Below are 17,869 nucleotides of genomic sequence, written 5' to 3' on the forward strand. Positions count from 1 at the left end.
GAGGCATGTAGTCTAGACGTACCCTTAGACTATACTGCTCCCTGTCCCTCAGCATCACTGAACAGTGATGAAGTGTGGCTGTTAGGAGAGAAAGGTGCCTGATAAAGCCCTAGGTTCAGCAGGGAGAAGAGGTTTCCTACTGGGATGCTGAACTTCTGGGCTGCTCTGTGAGGAGTTAAACTCTGATGCAGCAGCTGGCACTAGATGAGGTTGCTGGGCTGGATGCTGTGTGGGTCCCGGAGTGCTTTCACTCCACCCATAGCAAGGTTTCAGGAAGCACAGGTCTATGCCAGGCAGAACTGGGATTCAACTGAATTGTAGCAAGAGTTCAAACTAGTTAACTGATGAGTTAATGTTTTTCGGTGCCAATTACTGGTTAAACTCCCCACTACCCCTGAAGTGCCCACTTGCCTCTGGCAGCTAAAGTCAGTCTGCAGCTTCTGGGCATTCCCATTGACCAGCAGTTCTTGTGGCCACCCTGGCAGACCTCGCAAGAGATCCCCAGGAGAGCCCGTTTCCACTATCAACCCTGCCTGTCAGCAGCTTAAAAAATACTGTCACTGATAAAATTGTAATTGGTTACAATGATTATATTGTTAATCACCTGCATCATTCTTTATGAAGGTGCCACCACCAATCTGTCCCCCACGCTCGTAGGTGTCCCGCTGCATCCGCAGTCTCCTCCTGTGTATTTTTCTATGGACAAAGCCATGTTCAGGGCTGAGTCACTGCTAGACAGGGACAGAGCTCCACAGAACTGGGACTCTCTTAAAGACAGACAGATGGGCTCCAAACATCTAATGTGGTTTGCCCTTGTGCTTATCTCTGTTTTTTCAGGAAAAATTGGAGACTTGTTTGAAGACTCTGAGGGAGGAGAGAGAAAAGCTGCTGAGAAGGAAAAAAACAGCAGACGGGAAAAGCCAGGAGTATCTGGTAAGTGCTTGTGGCTAGGGACCAGCAGGGACTGGCAGTGGGAGGGCTCTGTTAGGAGGCAGACTCCTGTGTGGCCTTGGTGAGGTTGGGCTTGTTTGTGTTTCTCCTGGATCATGAATTGCTGGCTGAGATCCATGTGTAGAAAGGCCTTGAGCATCCGTGTCAGTACATGAGTTAATGTCCATCCTTTGTGGCTTTCCCAAACATCCTCCCCAAGTGAGCTGAATGTGCCCCTGTAGGACTGTCTGCTAACTTGGTGCATTTATATGTTTGCTTCTTTCTCTTCCCTGGATATCTCTGTCAGGCGGGTGCTGAGTCCTGCCTCCTCGTGCTCTGGATCTGAATTCCTAGAGCCCATGAATAACAAAAGATGCTGCCCATGACAGACATGGGAACATCCCTTTCAGAGGGACACAGGGCAAAGGAGATGCTGGAAGAGACGCATCTCCCTAGTAATCACAAAGAGTCAAATGTCACAAATTTTAGGGTTTTCCAAGAAATTCTCCCTACTGTGCACTCAGCTCCCTGTGAAAGGGCTGTGGGCTCCATCTATGCCCCTGACCAGCCCTTTCCCTGTTTTCACACAGAAATGGACCCAAGCCAAGAGGCAGATGATTGTGGCTGAGTTTCAGCAGTTGCTGCAGTTTCTGAAGGAATAGAAGCAGTGACTCCTAGCCCAGCTGGAGCAATTAGATGAGGCGATTAGGAGTTTCCAGATTGACACAGGAAATCTGCATGGAGAGGTTCCTGACAGTGTCAGCGAGGGAATCGGGGAGATGGAGGGGACATGTCAGAAGCCAACAAGTGAATTCCTGCAGGTGAGACTGAGGGACAAACATCTCAGCTCCTCACACAGCAAAGGGGGGCTCCTGAATCACAAGTTCTGGGTCCCAGTTGTCAGAACTCAGTGTAACACCCTGTGCGTTGCTGCCATGTGAATGACTCTTGTGCTTTGTAGAGTTACAGGCACAGATCTGTTAGAGATAACAAAGCCCCATTCACTCAGGGGATCCATGGCCCTGGGGCCAGGGCAGGGCCTCTCTTCCCAGGTTTGCAAAATCCCTTCTCAGAGGTCCTCTGTGTGTGTCCAATGGGGCTGAGATTCTTTTCTGTGTCTTTTTTTCTAGGACGTCAGAAACACCCTGAGTAGGTATGTGGCTCTCACTCCCCTCACACTGCACAGAGCAGGGAAAAGGCTTGGAGCGGATGTTAGCACCACATCTCCCCAGAGCTCTACAGCCAGATGTTAGATATGAATATCTCTGATGCATTTAATTCTGAGGGTCTCATCCTCGCACTTGAGACTCTGGAATTCCCCATTCAGGGTCTGACCAAGTCTTTCCTAGAGCTGTCACCTCCTTGGGGATTGGTTGTCGCAGGACTGTGGGGTGGAACATGGGCCTGTCACTGCTGGGCACTGACCACATTCAGCCCAGGGCAGCAGGATCAAGAATCTGTCCCACTCGAGGGCTGTTTGGAGATCTGAGCTGAGGAGAGGGGAGCTGGTGTCTCAGTCTAATCCCTAGTGGACAGATTCCTTCAGCCCTTCACATGGGAACCTCCTGTCCCTCAGCGTCTGGAGGCCAAGGAGTGAGTTGGCCATGGAGACTCTATTCCCCTTTACTCCCCCAGCCAGTCTCCCCAGGCCAGAAGTGAAGAACTGAAATGGGATCTTTGAGGGGAAGGTCGCATGGCCATGGGATATGTTGTCCCTGCTCTCATGCTGGGAGAATTGGAGGAATTCGAACTCCAGGCCTGTTAGAGCTGAGACTTACAAAATACATTTAATTGTTTCTGTCCAGGAGTGATATGGGGCAATTCCAGCTGCCGGAAGAGATTTCCCCTGAACTAGAAGAACAAGTCAGAGGTTTCTACCAGAAAACGATTGCTCTGTCGGAGACTCTGAGGGAGTTCAAAGGTACCTAAAAGGGATGGATGTGGGGAAAGTGGTTCAAGTATCTGAGACCATTGAATCTGGCCTCTGAAGCCAACCTTCCCCGCCTCAATTCCCATGTAGAGAATGACGGACCCATCACTCTGCTCTCCTTAGAGACACTGAGTGAACAGACCCAACTGCTTGCAGATAGAGCCAGGGGTTTGCAAACTCTGAAACTCCAGAGATCAAAATGTCTAAAGTTACTGTGATGGCCACGTGTTCTGCCACCATATCTCCAGGTTATGATAAGAGTCTGTAAGTGAATGAGAAAGCAAGTGGGAGGGGGTGAGGAGGGAAGAGTAAATCTCATGTACAGCTTGTCTCTCCTAGGACAGGTGTGAGGCTGCAGGGATATTGGCTCCATTGCTGGGAGGTGCCCGAGTGAGAGGAAATGAAAGGTTCAGACTCTTTCATACTAACTACCTGAGTATGATTCTGTCTGGTCTCTGATACAAGTGAAATGCAGAGTTCAGAGTGGGACATTGTTATAAAGAGGAGAGCCTGGAATCTCACCTCTCTTATCCCTTCCCCCACTAGACACTCTGCCCTCTGCACTGGAGAGACCAAGAGGAAAATCCCTTGGAGCTTTCACACAAGGTGAGTTTGCTGGTGGAAATTCTTTAAGTGATGTGAGAATTCCTCTGAAAACATCTTCATGGGATTATCATTGAAGTTACCAACCAAACCCAGGGACCACAGAGCACACAGCCCTAAATCACCCCGTGATCAGTGAGGAGCCCCAGGGGGCACTGCATGGGGACCTGTGGACATTTGGAGAAACACAGGTCTATAGGTTTGTGATGCTAAAGGGGTGAAATTAAAGCACAAAACGGACGGCACCTTCAGGTTCAGATTTCACTGCTCAGTCAGTTTCAATGTGGGGTTGGTTTCAAACAGTAAATAGGCTGAAAAGCTTCTTCACCCAAACTCCCTCCTAGACCCCTCTACCTGTCCTGCATCCCAAACCATTACCCCGAGCATCCTCCTTCTCCCAATGCCCATCCCAGATCCTCCATTTCCTGCATTTATGTCATGGAAGAGTGCAGCTCTCAGCCACTTTCCATTCCACCCCCAATGAAAATTTGTCCCACTTTTTCAAATGGATACGGCTCAGTGAGAGCCAGTAATTGAAAGCTGAAGCCAGACTATTTCAGACCAGAAAAGAGGCACAAATGTTTGATAGGGAAGAAGATTAGCTGCTGAAACAAATGAACAAAGAATTGGTGGATTCTCCCATCTCTTGATGTCTTCAAATCACTGGGGGACTGTGTAGAAAATACACTGTAGGGAAACACCTTTGTGCCTGGGTAACCGGACTAAGTGTAATGGCTTGTGCCACTGAGGGCGTCAGACTGCATAACTGAGGGTATCTTCTGATCCCATAAATCTTAAGTTCTCATCCTGCTAACACTCAGCACAAGTGTTTAATAATAAGCACACCTATTTAATAATACCACCACCATTCAAATGCTTAACTTCATTAATTCTCTGTTTTGAAAAGGGTTTATAACGTCTCTGTGAGATGAGGGCAAAGTTTGTGCTGCAAATCTGTGAATGAAGACTAAGAGTTTTAAATACAGCAGCCTGCATTTAACCTATGTCTATGTTCAGGCATGTGAATATGTGCCTTATCAGAAACACTGGGTGCTTAAAACTATATCCCATTGTTGCAGATGCAGTAATCTTGTAACTCAAGCCGGGTGCAGAGAGAAATGAATATAGATTTGGGATCTAACTCCCGTGTGCTATTAATGGAATATTTAGACTAAAACTTTTGTCCACAGTGGCAGAGTCTAACACATGTGTCACGTCACTAGGGACAAAGCCTGCGGAGAATGGGGGTGTGGAAAGGATTAAAGCCCCTTCTGAAATGTCTCCAATTCGCCTTCTCCACCTGCCAGGCTGCAGAACACCCATGTCTGTCTCTAGCTCAGCCCCCAGCCTTGAGAGCCAGGGACAGGAAATGGCCGTGGTGGAGCCGGTGAGCTTGGAGGAGGTGGCTGTGTATTTCTCTGAGGAGGAATGGGCTCTGCTGGACCCGGGCCAGAGAGCCCTCTACAGGGATGTGATGCAGGAGAATTATGAGGCTGTGAATTGGCTGAGTAAGGATTCTTGTCCCCTTGGGTAACAAAAGCTGGGTGGGCTCTGGAGCAGCTCTGTTGGGTTCGGTTCATTATCATTCATTGTCTTTGCCCACAATGTCACAAGTATCTGCCCCAATAATCCTGGCTCTTCTGTGAAAGACTGTCCCCTCCGTGTCCCTTCCCAGGAAAAGCAGGTTGAGGGACATAACAGTGGAGCTGCTTTTCCCACAGCTAAGGTCTCAGTGCGCTTCCCCCCTATCTTGCCCATCTTGTGCCTTGACTGGAGGTGTGCGTAGAAGGGCTCAGACAGGAACAGCAGGTACTAGAGGTGTGGATCTAGGTCTGGCTGATCTTCGTGCCTGCAAGTTCCCCTTGTGGCAGTGGGCTGAGCCACTGGAAGGTGGGTGCAGTTCCCAAAGTCCTTCCTGGCTGTAGCTAATCTCTGTGACATGCTGTTCTTGCCAGTGGGAAGGGCTGGATGCTGGGGCTGAGGGAGGGTGGATGAGGCAGTTCACGCTCTGTGAGTATTTTGTCCAAGGTAGCTCTGTAGTAGAGAAACGTGAGCAGAGCTCTCCTTGCATTTCAGGCACAGGCTGGGTTTCTTTTCAGAAGTTCAGTTTCATTCTCTCTGGGGCTCACTTGCCTCTGTGTGCAGGGGAGATAAATTACGTCATCTGTCTTGTCTTTTTAGAGTGGAATATCTTCGGGTAAGGACTTTTTCTTCCTGTGTGAATGTCTGGCTTTGTGCTCAGGAGACCTGTGTTCAGTTATCTGCCCGTCACAATCTTCTTGTGTGACCTTGATCAAGTCCCTTAGACTCTCTGTGTGCAGTCACCTCTCTCTTTAATAGCTATTATAGAGTGTCCCTATTTCTCAGGGCTGGGAAAGATACCTACATTAAAGAGGGATAATGCTTAGCTCCATATGTGCACCCCAATAGCACAGTAGAGTCCTGATTTACACCAGAGTTCCCAGGTGCTGCTGTGATTGATAATTTTGCTTCCCACAGCGACTGCAGTGCCATTAGAATTTCTGCTAGCGCCGCAGATCGTTGTTATGGCTGTTCAGGGCGGCTCTTTCTGGAGCTCTGATGCCAGCAGCACTGACAGAGCCTGCGGCTTATCCATGCAGCACAGCTCAGGGTTGCCACTAAGAATGATCCAGGCTCCATTTGGAGGCTAAGGCACTCGGCCAAGTTTATTGTGAAAAGGAGCACGGTGCTAGTGTCCCAGCTCCTCAGGCACAGGTATAGAGAGACTTGTTCCAACCCAATAACAGTACCAGCTCAGTCAGCAGTGAGAATGCTGCCCCTCAGCCAGCATCAACATGCCCCTCCTGTGACTTCTCATACATTGACACAAACGAGATGCATGTTGTTCCGTGTGTTCTACCCTCTTAGCCTCCTACCTGTTTCTTTGAACAAAATGTCCGTATCCATTATCCCCTCATCCCACTCTTGTGCACAAGGGTTAGTGTCTTTCTGAGCCATTTCTTAGGACATGTTTGCAGCTACTGCGGATATTTGTGTGTTGATTGGCCTCTTCCTGCTCAGGAATGTGCTTTCCTGGTTAATTGGTACCCAGTGTTTGACCATTTTGCCAGACCTCAGCCTGTTCTAGTTCAAAAAGAATGGACATACACAGCTGCAATAAACCTTTTGTGAAGTGTGCTGAGTGCTACGTCAATGGGAATGTTCTGATGTGATGACTGTTTATCTTATTTAACAGCAGTAGCACAATGATCTCCGTGGTCATGTCACAGGTGGATCTTCTGAACAGAAAATGAAGTTCCAAGAAGGGGTGCGGCCAAACCTGAGGGAAACACGCTCACAAGGTGTAAAAGTGATAGATTCTGTGCAACCCTGGAGGGGCACCAAATCAAAGGCCAGGCTGGCCACAAGAGCCAGACTGGAAACCACACAAAGGCTGCTACTGGCAGCTGTAGCCAGACAGACTGCCCCCACCCCCATCTCATCCATCTTATTTGCCTCTCTGAAGCATACAGGGCAGAGAAGGAGCAGTAAAATCAGCATAGTCTATGCTGGCTCATCTGATCCTGAGAAGCTGAAAACACAGATATGTGGAGAGAGAGTGATTAAGTCAATAAGCTGGCCTCGAGGCTGCGAGAACTGCCCCCGGCTGGCACCCATGTTGATTCGAACACACACACAGTCCCTGGGAGAGGAATTTCCCACTGAGAAAAGAATCCCCAGTAATTCCAATTTAGTTATCTCTCTTACAAGTGTAAATTAAGTTCACAAGTCCCTTGTAAGAACTGGTCTCACAAAAGACAGACCAGCCCCATTTGGCATGACAGACAAGAAAAAGAAATACGGGACCCCATGAGTATAAAGGTGGTACAGCAGCACACTCTCTTTTGAGTGTCATTCTACCCTCTACCTGCTGGTCGGGTTAGGTGTTTGACCTCCCGAGGTTCTATGGGGACGCCCACCTCGTATTTTCGTCTTTCCTAGGAATTGAGGGACCGGCCCTGGCCTGACATGCTGGAGTTGAGAGGCACAGAAGGGGGTAAAAATTGTACCTGGATGTGGTCCTCTGTCTTAAGTGTACACATAGAAAGAGTAAGCTGTTACTTGGTACCATTATTTCTATCTTTATCTTTGTAACCATTTTTAAGATCTATATTTTGCTAGTAGTTAAGAAATAGAGCAATAGCCATTGTGACCATATGATTTATAAGCTTCCTCAATAAACCTGTAACTGTTTAAGTTTTAACCTGACTCCTTCAGTTGCTGTAACAGAACCAGGCACAATTTAAAAGAACTTCAGCCGGTCTTAAGGGACAGATATAGGGAGCCCTGACCGTCGGCTGACAGAATCGTAGAACAGAGGCTGCATAGGGGGAGCTGAGCAACAGCCACAAGCACCAGAGAAGCAGCATGTCCCAGCTCTGCTCTGGCATGCCCCAACAGAAGCCCAGCGCCATCCTGGGCAGGCATGGGAATGGCAACTGTTGTGGCAGCTGGCAGGGCCCAACCAGACACAGGCAATTGCGATCAGGAGTGTGGCACATAGGCAGGACATGAAGCAACCAACCAAGGATTCCCTTAGATGCTCAGGCAACTTCCTCTGCCTCTTCCTGGCCCGAGTAGAACATCTGAGCCAAAGATCAGGGCAAGCCCAGCCTACCAGCCAGGGGTTTTGTGGACAGTGGCTTGGGGAGCTAGACATCTGCTGGATGCTTCATCTCCAACTCCTAGTGACCTGCCATGTGGCAGCTGCAGTCTGAGCCCTACCTGGGGACCTTGGTGTCACACCTTCATGCCCTCACTAGAGCTTCCCATCTGAGCAGTGTGTTCCTGTCCAGCCAAGCGGATGGAACGGGCTGTGCGGGGGACTGAGTTGTACCCTAGAGCCGTGGTCACCAACAGGTCGAGCGCGATCTACTAGTCGCTCGGGAGGCCTCGACCAGTTGCTCGTGAGACATCCTGTCTGCCCCACCCCCATTTCCCTCCCACCCCCAAGAAGCCCCACTACCTACCTCCAAGTGAAAATGGAGGTAGTGTCAGCTTCCCGGGGATGGACAGAAGTCCCGCAGCTTAGCGCCACTTCTGGCGATTCCAGAAGTGCACTAGCTGCTCTGCCGGTGTACTGCAGGAGGGAGCATCAGCTCCCAGCACCGCACAGGAGGAGTGAGTCAGCCCCATGGTAGGCGCGCAGGGGGTTTCCCGGCACGCGTGGGGGGGGTTGGTGCCGGGACAAGCGCGCGCGGGACTTCCTTGTGCGGGGAGGGGTTGGCCCCCTGGGCAGGCGCGTGCGCAGGGCTTCCCTGTGCGGGGGGGGGGGTTAGTGCTGGGGCAAGCGTGCGTGGGGTTTTCCTGCGCCGGGGGGGTCGGCCCTCTGAGAAGGCGTGCTCACGGGGCTTCCCTGCATGGCGGGGGGGGGGGTCGGCCCGGGGACAGGTGCGCGCGCGAGGTTTCCATGCACGGGTGGGGGGATTGGCCTCCTGGGCAGGCGCACGTGCGCAGGGCTTCTCTGTGCGGGGGGGGTCGGCCCCAGGGAAGGCACGCACGGGGCTTCCCTGCGCCGCGTGGGGTTGGCCCCAGGGCAGGTACATGCTGGTTTCCCTGGGGGGGGGGGGAGAATCCTGGGAGGAGGGAGATGCAGGGGATTCTCTGCCTCCACTGGCACCCCACTCCCTAGCCACAGAATGCTGTCCCCTCTCCCCTGTCCCCAGCCACAGAATGCTGTCCCCACTCCTGTCCCCACTTCCCTGTCCCTAGTCACAGAACTCTGGCCCCACTCCCCTGGCCCCAGCCACAGAACTCTGTCCCTATTCCCAACTGTCAGGTTGGAGGAAGGTTACTAGCGGAGTTCCTCAGGGATCAGTTTTGGGGCCAATTTTATTTAATCTTTTTATTGCTGATGTTGGCACCAAAAGTGGAAGTGTCCTAATAAAATTTGCGGATGACACAAAGTTGGGAGCTATTGCCAATTCAGAAAAGGATCGGGATATCATACAGGAAGATCTTGTAAATTGGAGAGATAGCAATAGGATGAAATTTAATAGTGAGAAGTGTAAGGTTATGCATTTAGGGATTAATAACAAGAATTTTAGTTATAAGCTGGAGACACATCAGTTGGAAGTAACGGAGGAGGAGAAGGACCTCTGAGTCCTGGTTGATTATAGAATGACTGAGCCGCCATTGTGACATGGCCGTGAAAAAGGCTAATACGATCTTGGGATGTATTAGACGAGGTATTTCTAGTAGGGGTAAGGAGGTTTTAGTGCCATTATACAAGGCATTGGTGAGACCCCATTTGGAATACTGTGTGCAGTTCTGGTCTCCCATGCTTAAGAAGGATGAATTCAAACTGGAACAGGTACAAAGAAGAGCCATTAGGATGATCCGAGGAATGGAAAACCTGTCTTATGAAGGGAGACTCAAGGAGCTTGGCTTGTTTACTTTAACCAAAAGAAGGCTGAGGGGGGACATGATTGCACTTTTTAAATATATTAGAGGGATAAATACCAGGGAGGGAGAGGAATTATTTAAGTTTAATACCAGTGTGGATACAAGAACAAATGGTTATAAGCTGGCTAGTAGGAAGTTTAGACTTGAGATTAGATGAAGGTTTCTAACCATTAGAGGAGTGAAGTTCTGGAACGGCCTTCCAAGGGAAGTAGTGGAGGCAAAAGATCTATCTGGCTTCAAGATTAAACTAGATGGGTTTATGAAAGGGATGGTTTGATGAGAACATGATCTTGGTAACTAATTGACCATTCATTATCAGTGGGAAATAGGTCAATGGAGGGATGATAGGAGTTACTATAGAGAACTTTCTGGGTGTCTGGCTGATGAGTCTTGCCCACATGCTCAGGGTTTAGCTGATCGCCATATTTGGGGTCGGGAAGGAATTTTCCTCCAGGGTACATTGGCAGAGGCCCTGGAGGTTTTTTGCCTTCCTCTGTAGCATGGGGTACAGATCACAGCTAGAGGATTCTCTGCATCTTGGGGTCTTCAAAGTATTTGAAGGCTTCAATATCTGAGATATAGGTGAGAGGATTATTCTAGGAGGGGTGGGTGAGATTTTGTGGCCTGCACTGTGCAGGGGGTCAGACTAGATGATCATAATGGTCCCTTCTGACCTTAAAGTCTATGAATCTATTCCTGTCCCCACTCCCCAAACTCTGTCCCCACTTGCTCCCTGTCCCCAGCTGCAGAAACCTGTCCCCACTGGCACTCTGTCCCCTGCTGCAGAACCCTGTCTTCTGCCCTCTCAGCACCCTGTTCCCTCTCCCCTGCCACCAGCCGCAGAACTCTGTCCCCACAAAATGTATAATTATAAATGCTTAATTTTAGATTTAAATAGCAAATAAAAACAGACCATTTATTTCATAACTATAAACACATGATTTTAATTTTATGTATCGCATAATTTAAAAATAAACGTTATCAGAGTGTAAGTAAGAGCTGGGAATAGCAAGTGATGGACAGGAGGAGAATAGAGGGTGGGGCTTCAAGGAAGGGGTGTGGCAGTAGATCTTTGCCTGTTCTGAGATTTAAAAAGTGATCTTGGGTGTAAAATGTTGGAGATCACTGCACTAGAGAGTGCAGCAGAGCACTTAGCTGCCCTGGGGAATGAGCTGGGCTATTCCCAAGGCTGAGGGGTGATGCATCTTTACTGCAGGAGAGTGTGTCCTGGGATCTTGTACCAGCCAGAGCCCAGTCTCTGCAAGGTTGGGAAAGGAGCCTCTCTGGGTGGGTGACTCAGATCCTGGCTCTGGCAGCAGTAATGGCACAAACCTTAATGAACAATATCAGTACTTGGTTCATTGCTCTCCAAACAGGATTTCCAGTCTCCGATGTGATCTCCTGGGTGGAGCGAGAGGAGGAGTTGTGGTTCCCAGATCCTCCGAGCTGTGAGGAAGAGGAGATCATCAGCAACACCCAGACAGGTGAGCAATCAGTTAGACATTGGTTTCTGAATCAGTTTGTTTCCTTATAGAAGATGTAACCTGTGTGTTTTCATGAAGTCTGACTGACTGTTCAGCTTGTCTTCAACTCCAGTCACAGTGTGGTGGGCGAGAAAGACTGGGTTTTCTTCGCCCTCCTCCTTCATAACTCTTCCACAGAGAACTCAGCTCATGATAATTTGACCATTATTTGAGTGTGTCCCCTTTTCTATTCCTCTTTTAGAGTTTCTTTGCAGCTCATTGTGGAGAATAACTCCTGTCTGGATCATTTCTCTATTCCAACAGGTGATGGGACACTGACTGAGAACCATGAAAAGAGTCTTCAGCAGGAAGGACTGGAGCAAGTGTCCCCATGTGGACTATTATTGAGACGATCTGAAGGACGTGTTTTCCAGATATGTGAGCAAGGGGAGAGCTGTGAGAGTCAGCATAGCCCAGAAAAGCAGCAGGGAAACCATCTAGGAGAGGGACAGTGTAACTCCAGTAACTGGAGCACAGGGGAGAAAAGAAACACAAACTGTTCAACAGGAAATCCCCCATCAACAGTCACCCTGCACGTGTAGTGACTGTGAAACTCTTCTTGAACATCAAAGGGTCCATACGGGAAGAAGCCCTTCAAGTGCTCTGACTCTGGGAAAAGCTTCAGTGAGCACTCACACTTTACAAACCATCAGAAAATACATACAAGAGACACACCCCATAATTGCTCTGACTGTGGGAAAAACTTCAGTACAAACTCACACTTTGTTATGCATAGGATGGCTCACACAGGAGAGAAGCCTTTCAATTGCTCTGTGTGTGGGAAAACCTTCAGTCAGAAGTCAAACCTTGTTACCCATAGGAGGACCCACACAAGAGAGAAACCCTTCAATTGCTCTGACTGCGGGAAAAACTTCAGTAGTAGCTCAAACCTTGTTACCCATACGAGGAGCCACACAGAGGAGAAGCCTTTCAATTGCTCTGACTGCGGGAAAAGCTTCAGTCAGATTTCACACCTTGTTAGACATAGGAGGACCCAAACAGGGAAAAAACCCTTCTACTGCTCTGACTGCGGAAAAAGCTTCAGTAGTAACGCAGACCTTATAACCCATTGGTGGAGCCACACAGGAGAGAAACCTTTCAATTGCTCTGACTGTGGACAAAGCTTCAGTTTCAGCACTGACCTTGTTAGACATAGGATGACCCACACAGGAGAGAAACCCTTCAGCTGCTCTGACGGTGGGAAAAGCTTAAGAAGCTCAGACCTTTTTAGCCATAGCAGGATCCACACAGGAGAGAAACCTTTCAATTGCTCTGACTGCGGGAAAATCTTCAGTCACCGCTCAAGCCTTTTAAACCATAAGAAGACCCACACAGGAAAGAAACTTTTCAATTGCTCTGACTGTTGGAGTCAGTGCCTCTGTGTTACTAGCCATCAGAATACATACAAGGGAGTCGCCTTATAAAAGCTCTGATTGAAGCCTTTTCTGCAAACACAAGTCAGACTTTGTTAAAGATTAGACAGTCCACAGAGGGGAGAAGCCTATAACCTGAGTTCCCTTTAAGCTGTCTGGCCAGGTGGCTGTGGTCCCAGAAGACCCCTTGGGGAGGGCCTCCTGGGGTACTGACCTGGCCACTGCCACTCACCTTTCTGCTCTCTGGGGCTTCTCACCACCCGGTCCTGCTGGGGCAGCTCCTTAGTCTCCCCTGGCCAAGACCCCGAGCTGAGATTCCCACCCCCGACTCTGAGCAGCAGTACAGATGCTGAACCTCTTCAGGTCTGAGGAGAGTGCAGTTTAGGGCCCAATTTCCTGGGATTGCGTTCCCCAAATGGGATCAAACCCCAAAGAATGGGATAAGCCCCATTTAGCAATGAAAGGGGAATGTGCATACTGATTGCTCCCATAGGTAGTAATTGTTTACACTAGGCTTGATAGTAAGTAAAAGTGGTTTTATTAAGTACAAGCTGTAGGATTTAAGTGGTGATAAGTGAGAAAAGGCAGAGCAAAGCAGATTACAAACTCAAAGGTAACAAAAAATGCTTTGTTAATGCTCCACTGAAACTTCAGTACAAACTTTTATAAACTCCCCCTAAAACCTCTTTTCCAGCTGCCCCTCCAAACCAGGGCTCTCCCCCACCCTGGGGTCTTCGGCTCCTTCCTTCAGATGCAGCCCAGCCAAAAGACCAAGTCCTCCAGGTGGATGTTATTTCCAAATAACGGCTTGCTGTGTAGGCATGCCCTGTAATTCCAAAATAAGGCTGCTGTGTAGATGCACCCGAAGGGTCACTGACCAGTGGCCTTGGCTTCCCATACTCAGGAATCCCAGTGTGGTTTCTGTGGTCCTAAGTCCGGCTTCTGAGGGCTGCAGGAGAAAGACCTGGTGTGGACAGGGAAATCCCAATGAACCTCCCAGCAGAGCATGACTGGTCCCATCTCAGAGCCCTGGTTCCGTCTCTGGGTATAGTTTCTGGTGGGCTTTTCTGGACTACTCCAGATCATTTGTTCATGTGAACTTGTGTTTGTTTTAGTACAATGACACACAGAACTTTTTAACTAACACAGTCACGTAATGAGGCAAGAAATAAAGCAGGTTTAGCCACTGCAGAAGAAAATGAGTAAGTTTATTTCCTAGATTCTGAGGCTTAAAAGATGTCCGTATGTTTCACTCTTAGAAATGCCCTGCCCTGTGTTGTGGGTTTTCTCTCTCTGTGAAGGCCATCGGGTCATGCACTTTGATCTCTAGTTAGTTAGATGTGCAGACAGCACAACACTAATGAGAACTCACCAGAATGTTCATTGTATTTTAACCATATGCTAGCCTTTGTCACAAGCTCTGCATGCAGTTTAAGCAATGACAGTGGTCAGTATCTCTCAGCAGAGGGGCTGGAGGAAAGGAAGATGGGGGGCATGACAGTTGCCCTGACACTGTGACATTCTCTACCCCGCCCCCCCTCCCAGAGATGCCCCTGTCTGCAGGTTTCTAATCTCCCAACCAAAGCTGTTCAGGCCAAGTACAGCTGAGCTGGGCCAGCTACAGCCTGGCCACAGGGCTGTTATCTCAGTGCAGACATAGAATCATAGAATAGGACTGGAAGGGACCTCAAGAGGTCATAGAGTCCAACCCCCCGCCCTCAAGGCAGGACCAAGCTCCACCTACACCATCCCTGACAGATGTCTATCTAACCTGTTCTTAAATATCTCCAGAGAGGGAGATTCCACCACCTCCCTTGGCAATTTATTCCAATATTTGACCACCCTGACAGTTAGCAATTTTTTCCTAATGTCCAATCTAAACCTCCCCTGCTGCACTTTAAGCCCATTACTCCTTGTCCTGTCCTCAGAAACCAAGAGGAACAAATTTTCTCCTTCCTCCTTGTGACACCCTTTTAGATATTTGAAAACTGCTATCATGTCCCCCCTTAATCTTCTTTTTTCCAAACTAAACAAGCCCAGTTCATGAAGCCTGGCTTCATAGGTCATGTTCTCTAGACCTTTAATCATTCTTGTCGCTCTTCTCTGTACCCTTTCCAATTTCTCCACATCTTTCTTGAAATGTGGCGCCCAGAACTGGACACAGTACTCCAGCTGAGGCCTAACTAGTGCAGAGTAGAGCAGCAGAATGACTTCACGAGTTTTGCTTACAACACACCTGGGCTACGTCTACACTGGCCCCTTTTCCGGAAGGGGCATGTAAATTTCACCTGTCGTCGTAGGGAAATCCGGGGGGGATTTAAATATCCCCCGCGGCATTTAAATAAAAATGTCCGCCGCTTTTTTCCGGCTTTTAAAAAAGCCGGAAAAGAGCGTCTACACTGGCCCCGATCCTCCGGAAAAAGTGCCCTTTTCCGGAGGGTCTTATTCCTACTTTGAGGTAAAAAGCGGCCGACATTTTTATTTAAATGCCGCGGGGGATATTTAAATCCCCCGCGGATTTCCCTACGACGACAGGTGAAATTTACATGCCCCTTCCGGAAAAGGGGCCAGTGTAGACGTAGCCCTGTTGATACAACCTAGAATCATATTTGCTTTTTTTGCAACAGCATCACACTGTTGACTCATATTCAACTTGTGGTCCACTATGACCCCTAGATCCCTTTCTGCCATGCTCCTTCCTAGACAGTCGCTTCCCATCTTATATGTATGGAACTGATTGTTCCTTCCTAAGTGGAGCACTTTGCATTTCTCTTTATTAAACCTCATCCTGTTTACCTCTGACCATTTCTCTAACTTGCTAAGGTCATTTTGAATTATGTCCCTATCCTCCAAAGAAGTCGCAACCCCACCCAGTTTGGTATCATCTGCAAACTTAATAAGCGTACTCTGTATCCCAATATCTACATCATTGATGAAGATATTGAACAGTACGGGTCGCAAAACAGACCCTTGAGTAACTCCACTTGTTATCCTTTTCCAGCAGGATTTAGAACCATTAACAACAACTCTCTGACTACGGTTATCCAGCCAATTATACACCCACCTTATCGTGGCCCTATCTAAGTTATATTTGCCTAGTTTATCAATAAGAATATCATGCGAGACCATATCAAATGCCTTACTAAAGTCTAGGTATATGACATCCACCGCTTCTCCCTTATCCACAAGGCTCATTATCTTATCAAAGAAAGCTATCAGATTAGTTTGGCATGACTTGTTCTTCACAAACCCATGCTGGCTATTCCCTATCACTTTATTACCTTCCAAGTGTTTGCATATGATTTCCTTAATTACCTGCTCCATTATCTTCCCTGGGACAGAGGTTAAACTGACCAGTCTGTAGTTTTCTGGGTTGTTCTTATTCCCCTTTTTATAGATGGGCACAATATTTGCCCTTTTCCAGTCTTCTGGAATCTCCCCTGTCTGCCATGATTTTTCAAAGATCATAGCTAAAGGCTCAGATACCTCCTCTATCAGCTCCTTGAGTATCCTGGGATGCATTTCATCAGGACCTGGTGACTTGCTGACATCTAACTTTCCTAAGTGATTTTTAACTTGTTCTTTGTGTATCCTATCTTCTAAAGTTACCCTCTCTCTGCTTGTATTCACTACGTTAGGCACACCTCCAGACTTCTCGGTGAAGACCGAAACAAAGAAGTCATTGAGCATCTCCGCCATTTCCAAATTTCCTGTTACTGCTTCTCCCTCCTCACTAAGCAGTGGGCCTACCCTGTCCTTGGTCTTCCTCTTGCTTTTAATGTATTTATAAAAGGTCTTCTTGTTTCCCTTTATGCCTGTAGCTAGTTTGATCTCATTTTGTGCCTTTGCCTTTCTAATCTTGCCCCTGCATTCCCGTGTTGCTTGCCTATATTCTTCCTTTGTTAGTTGTCCTAGTTTCCATTTTTTATATGACTCCTTTTTTATTTTGAGATCGTGCAAGATCTCCTTGTTAAGCCAAGCTGGTCTTTTGCCATATTTTCTATCTTTCCTACACAGCGGAATTGTTTGCTTTTGGGCCCTTAACAACGTCCCTTTGAAATACTTCCAACTCTCCTCAGTTGTTTTTCCCTTCAGTCTTGCTTCCCATGGGACCTTACCTACAAGTTCTCTGAGCTTATCAAAATCTGCCTTCCTGAAATCCATTACCTCAATTTTGCTGGTCTCCCTTCTACCTTTCCTTAAGATCATGAACTCTGTTATTTCATGATCACTGTCCCCTATACCGTCTTCCACTTTCAAGTTCTCAACTAGTTCCTCCCTATTTGTTAAAACCAAATCCAGAACAGCTTCTCCTCTGGTAGCTTTTTCAACCTTCTGAAACAGAAAGTTGTCTCCAATGCAGTCCAGAAACTTATTGGATAGCCTGTGTCTCGCTGTGTTAGTTTCCCAACATATGTCTGGATAGTTGAAGTCCCCCATCACCACCAAATCTTGGGCTTTGGATAGTTTTGTTAATTGTTTAAAAAAGGCCTCATCCACCTCTTCCACCTGGCTAGGTGGCCTGTAGTAGACTCCTAGCATGATATCACCCTCGTTTTTTACCCCTTTTAGCTTAACCCAGAGACTCTCTACACGTAGCTATCTCCTACGTTCATCTTCACTTCAGTCCAAGTGTGTACATTTTTAATATACAAGGCAACCCCTCCTCCCTTTTTTCCCTGTCTGTCCTTCCTCAGCAAGCCGTACCCTTCCATACCAACATTCCAATCATGCGTCCCATCCCACCAATTACAGGTTTCTGTAATACCAATGATATCATAGTTGTATTTATTGGTTAGCAATTCCAGTTCTTCCTGCTTATTACCCATACTTCTCGCATTTGTATATAGGCATCTAAGATACTGATTTGATCTTGCCTCCCTGTTGTGCCCTGACCCTCCTTTCTCCTTGCCATTATAGGCCGTAGTCCCCCCCATTTCCAATCCATCTCCCAGTCCCGCACATGCAGCACTTACCTGTGGGCTTTGCTCACCTGCCCCCAACAAACCGGCTACGTCTACACTGGCCCCTCTTCCGGAAGGGGCATGTAAATTTCACGAGTCGTCGTAGGGAAATCCGCGGGG

The 17,869-nt window shown here is 48.1% G+C and overlaps 1 protein-coding gene across 12 annotated transcripts in view; it reads left to right on the forward strand.

Moving 5' to 3' along the window:
- LOC102461022 (uncharacterized) overlaps nt 1-12,762 on the forward strand; it is a 16,293-nt gene extending 3,531 nt beyond the window's left edge. For 4 of the 12 annotated variants that reach the window (XM_075912923.1, XM_075912924.1, XM_075912921.1 and 1 more), the window contains 6 exons: nt 838-933; nt 1,521-1,751; nt 2,736-2,851; nt 3,407-3,466; nt 11,266-11,373; nt 11,677-12,762. In XM_075912923.1, coding sequence (XP_075769038.1) covers nt 1,627-1,751; nt 2,736-2,851; nt 3,407-3,466; nt 11,266-11,373; nt 11,677-11,954 — 687 coding nt within the window. In that variant the 5' untranslated portion in view covers nt 838-933; nt 1,521-1,626 and the 3' untranslated portion in view covers nt 11,955-12,762. The other 8 variants (XR_012898289.1, XR_012898295.1, XR_012898291.1 and 5 more) reach the window with 7 other exon arrangements.
- Nucleotides 12,763-17,869: the final 5,107 nt, after the last annotated feature.

Source organism: Pelodiscus sinensis, chromosome 31 (assembly GCF_049634645.1).
Source record: "Pelodiscus sinensis isolate JC-2024 chromosome 31, ASM4963464v1, whole genome shotgun sequence".
In the NCBI taxonomy this organism is placed as follows: Eukaryota; Metazoa; Chordata; order Testudines; family Trionychidae; genus Pelodiscus; species Pelodiscus sinensis.